This window comes from Nomascus leucogenys, chromosome 25 (genome assembly GCF_006542625.1).
Source record: "Nomascus leucogenys isolate Asia chromosome 25, Asia_NLE_v1, whole genome shotgun sequence".
NCBI classification, from domain to species: domain Eukaryota; kingdom Metazoa; phylum Chordata; class Mammalia; order Primates; family Hylobatidae; genus Nomascus; species Nomascus leucogenys.
This window is the reverse complement of record NC_044405.1, coordinates 14509327-14516783: the sequence shown is the minus strand read 5'-3', so window position 1 is coordinate 14516783 and position 7457 is coordinate 14509327. Positions and strand designations below refer to the sequence as shown.

Genomic DNA, 7457 nt, shown 5'->3' with positions numbered 1-7457 from the left:
GGTCTCAAACTCCTGGGCTCAAGGTTTCCTACTGCCTTGACCTCCCAGAGTGCTGGGATTACAAGCATAAGCCACCGCGCCAGCCTGTTTTTAGTATTCTTTCCAAGAGATTTTAGAAGCAGTATGACTGACTGGGTCTTACATAAACTCAACAGGTGTTAGGAAATGACTGACTGGGTCTTACATAAACTCAACAGGTGTTATGAATGATACAACTCTCATTACTGCCATAGCAAGTTAGAAGTGTTCATTGTATGTCGACATCATCCTCAGAGAACCTTTCAAGAAGTTAGAGACGCTTGGTGTCCCTAAGCTCTTTGCGTTGCAGGTAACTCAAACAGTGGCTGACTTGGGACAGTTCACAGGCTTTCTCTGGCATGCTGGTATTAAGGGGTTTGGTACCCAGTTATACTTATAGGAGTGAGACTGGTTTGTCTTACATCTGTCCCAGATCCGCTGACCACTGGCACAGAGCAAATACAGAGTAAGGCCTTATATCCCAGCTTATGCACACTAACATTCCTCCCATTTATATTCTGCTGTCAATATAGATGCTTATAAAATTAACACACTTGTAATGAAGCTTCATTAGCCAGTCTGATGAAACATTTTTTAAAGTGTTACCCAGTAGGGTAAGTCAATAGAAGTTAAAATCTTCCCAGTAATAAAACAAGATTTTAGGGTAAGTCAGTTTATTGATGTGTTGTGATCCATCACCCAGATATATTAAACACAGAGGACTTAAGTAATTCAGGATTTCCTTTCCAGAAACAAAGCAGCAATAAAAACCACCATGACAATACAAAACCTTTGTACATTTTTAGGTGTTTTTCCCTTCAATATTTAAATAAACTATTTCTTCTGGCATGTATTTAATGTTAAGTGAACATGATTTTAATTAGTCTTTACCTTTTTTATTGTTATTTCAGCCATTATAAAAGCCATAAATGTGTTTCCAGAAAAAGTATTTTTGATATTATTACAGTATTCTCTCATAAAATAGGAGGTACGCTTGTGAGTTTAGTACTTTAGTTGTAGGCACAGCTTGCACATGTGTGTCGCTGATGTGAAACCACTGCCCTTTTGATTCCATTTCAAAATCTGTCGAGAGGAAATGAAAAATCAAACATAAATGGAAAGATTCAAGTTGATTACTTTTTGGTTTTGCCATAATCTGCTGAGTGCCTGAATTTTCCAAGACATCTTACCTTGTGGAATATCACCGTGAAGAACAAGATTAGAGAGATGACTATTTGCAGTTCTTGCCTTGGCATAGGCAGTGTAATGCCCCGACCTCATAGTACCACTGTGTTCAACAACTCCATATAAGGAATAGAGTACCCTTGTATTTTCTTCTGCAACATTCTTTAAAAATGAGTAGAATCCAAAAGTTAGTTCTAGTTCCATTTACACAGATGTCATTGGCAAGACAAGTTTACACTATGCAAAGGATCTTTAACCATTTGAGAGTGCAGAAATCATTCATGAGTCTACTCTTCTCCATACCTCTTCTCAGCCTGAGACACTTCTGTTTTTATTATAAATTTACCATTGTTCCCCTGCTAGAAAAGCTGTAAGCCACAGGCCACTTCGTGCAGTTACCTGGCTCAGATACCAAATAACTGAATTCAACTTGCCAGTTTCTTTAGGAGCCTGAGGATAATTCCAAAATATCTTAACAGCCCTAGCTGTTAACAACTCTGAATACCCTGTTTAAAAAACGGTAAGCCCTGAACAGGAAGAGAACAGTATTTTAGGTTGTGCCAAAAATTACCCCTTACATCTTTAAATGTCCCTAAGGGAGTTGGTGAGAAGCACATTCAACCTCTCAAGTGTTCACTTTCCCCACCAGAGAGTGCAGGCTGCTTATTCTTTCAGGACTCCATATGCCATAGGGCTAGCAACAGGAACAGGCATTCTCTGGGCCAGGAGCCACTTTTCAGACAACTATTTATGTTCTCATGTAAAAAGTCCGTAACAGGCATCACTGCCCTTCAGTAGTACTGTCTATACTCAGCTTCCCAATCTGTGCCTCCATATTCACTGAAGAACTTAGTACTTCTCCGTCCATCTATGATCCTCACAGGGCTTTAAATGCCATACCATTTTAGTCAACCACACCCAGGACTAGAGTCTGGGCTTGTCATCACTCAGAATTGTTCAACTTCATAAAATTTTTTTTGAGACAAGGTCTCACTCTGTCACCCAGGCTGGAGCGTGATCTCAGCTCAATGCAACCTCTGCCTCCTAGGCTCAAGTGATCCTCCTGCCTCAGCCTCTGGAATAGCTGGGACTACAGGTGCACACCACTGTGACCTGCAAAATTAGTTTTTTGTGGAGACGGGGTTTCAGCATGTTGCCCAGGCTGGTCTCAAACTCCTGAGCTCAAGGGACATAAATCTTATTTTTAGTCTTAGTCCACAAGTCTTCTCTTTATTCAAGTCTCATCTCACCTATTCTGTACTCTTTAACAGGATTTCCAATGCTCATATTCTCCTCGCCTATGAAGACTTTTGGCTTCATTCCTGATACAGTTTGACTGTGTCCTCACCCAAATCTCATCTTGAGTTGTAGCCCCCACAATTCCCACATGTCATGGGAGGGTACTCATTGGGAGGTAACTGAATCATGGGAGCAGGTCTTTACCATGCTTATTCTTGATAGTGAATAAGCCTCACGAGATCTGATGGTTTCATGAGGGGGAGTTTCCCTCCACATGCTCTTGCTTTGCCTGCTGCCATCCATGTAAGATGTGACTTGCTCCTCCTTGCTTTCTGCCATGATTGTGAGGCCTCCCCAGCCATGTGGAACTGTAAGACCAATAAACCTCTTTCTTTTGTAAATTGCCCAGTCTTGCCCAGTATATCTTGTCCAGTATATCTTTTATCAGCAGCATGGAAACTGACTAATATAATTCCCATATGCAGTCTAGACCATCACTATTCAAAATGTGGTCCATGAACAGCCAGCATCAGCATCACCTGAGAGTTTACATTAAACATGCAGAATTTTTGATCCCATACCAGACCTACAGAATCAAAATTTGTAGGTCTGATTCCCAAATACACATTGAAGTTTGGGAACTTCAACCACATGTATCACTTACAAATAATCTCTTCTCAATACTCACCACCAGCTTTGCCACCTATCCAATTCATCACAAAACCTCACCCTGAATCCTATAATGTACCTGCCATGCCCAAACACAGAAGGCCACTACTGCTAAGAAACAAAAGTATAATAAATGATCATGTGCCTTGTCATAGTCCTCAATGTGACTATAATCTTATAAATTGTCCTTAGCTGCCTCTTCCATTATGCCCTTCACAGCAACTGGCCCAGACTTTTTTTTTTTGAGGGCGTTTCTTGCTCTGTCACCTAGGCAGAAGTGCAGTGACGCAATCTCGGCTCACTGCAGCTCTGCCTCCGAGGTTCCAGCAATTCTCCTGCCTCAGCCTCCCAAGTAGCTGGGATTACAGGCGCACACCACCATGCCTGGCTAATTTTTGTATTTTCAGTAGAGACAGGGTTTCACCATGCTGGCCAGGCTGGTCTCAAACTCCTCACCTCAAGTGATCCACCCACCTCGGCCTCCCAAAGTGTTCGCATTACAGGCATAAGCCACCACGCCCAGCTCCGAATTCTTCAACATGGAGATTCTTTGAGATCCTTTGTGGTGTCCTCACTTTCTACCCTTGCCTCTTCCACTCAGATACTTAGGAAGGTCCTGTCATTGGCCATCTCCTTTTTCTCTCTTCAGACTCTATACACATGGGATCCTATCTTCTCATAGTTTAAACCACCACATATGTACTGATTTCTAAATCTTTGCCCTGGGCCCATCCTAACCTCTCTGCTGTAGGTCTCAGATATGTATATCCAAATGTTTTCTAGACTAAGCACATTAATTTCTCAAAGGTAACTGACACTCAAATGTATCTAAAACTTAAGACACTATCCTTTCTCTACCTGCTTTTCTCAACCTGCTTTTCTCCCTATATATCCTATTTCAATTTACAGCACTCCCATCTGTCGAGCCAGGCCTCAGGAATCATCCTCAACCCTTTCTCTGCCACCCTCAACATCCACTTATAAAAGGCCTCTGCCTCACCTTACAGTGCCAATCAATCATTAAGTCTGGTTAATTCTACCTCCTGAAATATTCCTTCTATCTCCCCATCTCCTGCCCAACTTTAAGCCCTCATAAACTACTGGCTGAATTAATACAACAGCCTCCGAACTCATTTCCCCACCTCTAGTCTTTCCCTCCTAAAATTCAGCCTCCATACATCAACAAGTAACCTACGTCATATGAAGATCTGACCATGCCACCCCAATGCTTTAAACTCCTCAGGGCTCCCCATTGTATACCTAATGAAGTCCAAGTTCCTCACCATGAGAACCCTCCAAAACTTCATTCCTATCTCACTTCTCTGGCTTCATTTCTCAACTCTCCCTATACCTTGTACTGTAAACTCTAGAACTACATACGTTACCAGTCTCTGGCAATCACCATCCTATTTTACACTGCTGTTTTTACTCCTCCTGTTCTTTCTGCCTGCAACACTCATTTCATCTTGATTCATCATACTTTTACTCCTTCTTTAAATATAGTTGAGGCATGGTTTACTTTACAAAGCCATTCCTGAGCCACCAACATGCTGGGTTAAGTGTATACCACTCCTGATCTGTGTTCACCAGCCTTAACATTCAACCACATTAAACTGAGATTATTCATTAATAGATCTGCTCACCTTTAGTTTTATGCCCTCCACTCACAAGACAATGTATGCCATAATAAAGGGGATTCCAAACGCTGAACTGAAATAACCCATTCTTCAAAATGATTCATCACTAATCTTCAAATTATAAAGGTACAATGATAAAAGACCCACACTACTCAATAATTGTTATCAACTTCATGCTTAAGTGAGTTGCTACTGGAGCATTAGGTAAGCTATGATTTGACTTTAAAGGACTTTCCCGAAAAAGACCTCTTTGACTTACCTTACATTTAAGGGTGCAAAAAGGAGCCAAATCTAAGATTTCCGGAAACTTTATGTGTTTGTTAACTTTGCGTAGGTTAAAACCAGCCTAAAAGAGAAACATAACAGATTGACTTCTTTTCCTGGAAAAGCAATACAGGTTAAGTAAACCGAAGTCCCCTCTGATGTCCAAAAGAGTATCAACATTAAGTCCTAGTTCAATTTTCTTTGGAGACTCAATTCTTCCTGACCACTAACTGATTCCAAGTTGGTTTGCTTTTGCTAAGTACACATGTATCACACAAAAAAACACACACCAACACATTAAGAAAGCTATCCCCAGCTGGACACGATGGCACATGCCTGTAATCTCAGCACTCTGGGAAGCTGAAGCAGGAGGATCGCTTGAGACCAGGAGTTCGAGACCAGCCTGGGCAACACTGTGAGACTCTGTCTCTACAAAAAAAAAATTAGCTGGACATGGTGGTAGCCACCTATATTCCCAGCTACTATAGTCCCACCTACAGTCCCAGCTATAGAGGCTGAGGTGGGAGGATCGCTTGAGACCAGGAGGTCAAAGCTTCAGTGAGCCATGATCATGTCATTGCACACCAGCCTGGGCGACAGAACAAGACCATTTCAAAAAGAAGAAAAAAAACTTTTCTCGTGAGAAAATTCTCAATGTTTCTGCTTCAGCCATCCAGAAATGCCAGATTAGACCACAGGTTCTGAGTGCTTAAAACTCAGCGATAGCATAATACTTTTCTGTGAAACACACGCTCTCAGCCTCATGCTCGAACCAAGCTTAGTGAATTGTTCATAAAGGCCCACCCAATTAGTCAAGCCCATACCAACCACAAGAGGAAAAACGTTCTGAAGATACTGAAAGTACTTTCGGAATTTGCAACACAGTTTAGAAGTTATACAGCTATAAAAGTTTTCCAGAAAAGACGAGGTCACCAAAATGATGACAATCCAAAGCAACAATGTCTTTTTATCAAGGGTCCATAAAAACAAGACGCCACACACAAAACAGAAAAAATCACTAATATTCCTAAGCATGAGATATATGTAACACACCAGTCTTTTTCTTTTTTTAACCTGAAATAAAAGTAAGACGCCAATCGTACTAAAAAGAGGGACATGAGTTCTAGGAAATCTGAGGAGATTGTGCCTCCACCTTCACATGCGCCTCTGCCTAGCCCCTATGTTTTTCCCTTTCTGACTTCATTGACATTAGAGTTAAGAAACAACAGAAAACCAAAGAAACAAAGTATATGTTGAGACAGTAATGAATAAAATAGGTAATAAAGTAGGTGTTACATATTTAAAACAAATTTTGGGTAACAAGGAGTACCTGCTGAAATCTCTTTAAATGAAGAGTAAGAACAGGAGGAGCAAGAGAAATTAGCATCTGCTTTTTGGCATTGGTGTAAACATGCTTCCTTTCACCTAAAGAAAAGAAGAAATTTTTAACAGGGAGAAAATCATTTTAGACCCCTACAGCATTCAGATTTGCTATAAAATCATTTCAAACATCTAAAGCAAGGATCAGTAAACTTCTTCTATGAAGTACTAGATTACAAATATTGTAGAATTTGTGGAGTAAGAGGCAAAATCAAAGATATTTTATAGGTATTTATACATGAGATAAAAATGTCCATAAATTCTTACTGATGAAATCAAAATACAGTAATAACTGAGAATGATTACAATCAGAGAAAAATTGAATTACTGTGGAGAGACACAATATTTTGGTTAATGAGGTTCAAAGTCTAGTATATTCCATCACATCAAATCATTTGCAAATGTTCATCTATAAAAAATATTTTTTAGGCTGGGTGCTATGGCTCACACCTGTAATCCCAGGACTTTGGGAGGCCTAGGCGGGCAAATCACTTAGGTTAGGAGTTTGAGACCAGGCTGGCCAATGTGGCAAAACCCTATCTCTACTAAAAATACAAAAATTAGCCAGGTGTGGTGGCAGGTGCCTGTAGTCCCAGCTACTTGGGAGGCTGAGGCAGGAGAATCTCTTGAACCCAGGAGGTGGAGATTGCAGTGAGCTGAGATTGGCCACTGCACTTTAGCCTGGGAGACAGGGCAGGACTCTGTCTAAAAAAACAAAAAAAACACACACATATATATACACATACATATGAGATATATATATATATACACACGCATACACACACACACAAACACACACACACACAGGCTTACTTTTTGTCTCTACATGTAAATAAATAAAATTCTACTTAGAATTTTTAAATGTTTCAACAATTCTAGTAAAAATCCTTAGGAATCCATGGCCCCTCTACATCCTATTTACCCAAACTCAAAAAAAAAAAAAAAAAGGCAGTGGGGAGATAAGGGAAATTGTCAGTATGATCCTTTTTCCCATTTGAGGAAGACTGTAAGAAAGCACTGTCTTCCCAGTGCTTTGCACTGGGCATGTCACATTAGTTCACTGAT

General features: G+C 40.5%; 1 protein-coding gene across 5 annotated transcripts in view; it reads right to left on the bottom strand.

Moving 5' to 3' along the window:
• Positions 1–675: 675 nt before the first annotated feature.
• Positions 676–7457, bottom strand: part of USP16 (ubiquitin specific peptidase 16) — a 29974-nt gene continuing 23192 nt past the window's right edge. For all 5 annotated transcript variants that reach the window (XM_030806323.1, XM_030806326.1, XM_003263817.3 and 2 more), the window contains 4 exons: positions 6343–6437; positions 5008–5094; positions 1209–1365; positions 676–1101 (listed from right to left, as the gene is read on the bottom strand). In XM_030806323.1, coding sequence (XP_030662183.1) covers positions 980–1101; positions 1209–1365; positions 5008–5094; positions 6343–6437 — 461 coding nt within the window. In that variant the 3' untranslated portion in view covers positions 676–979. The remainder of the gene's footprint in view (positions 1102–1208; positions 1366–5007; positions 5095–6342; positions 6438–7457) is intronic.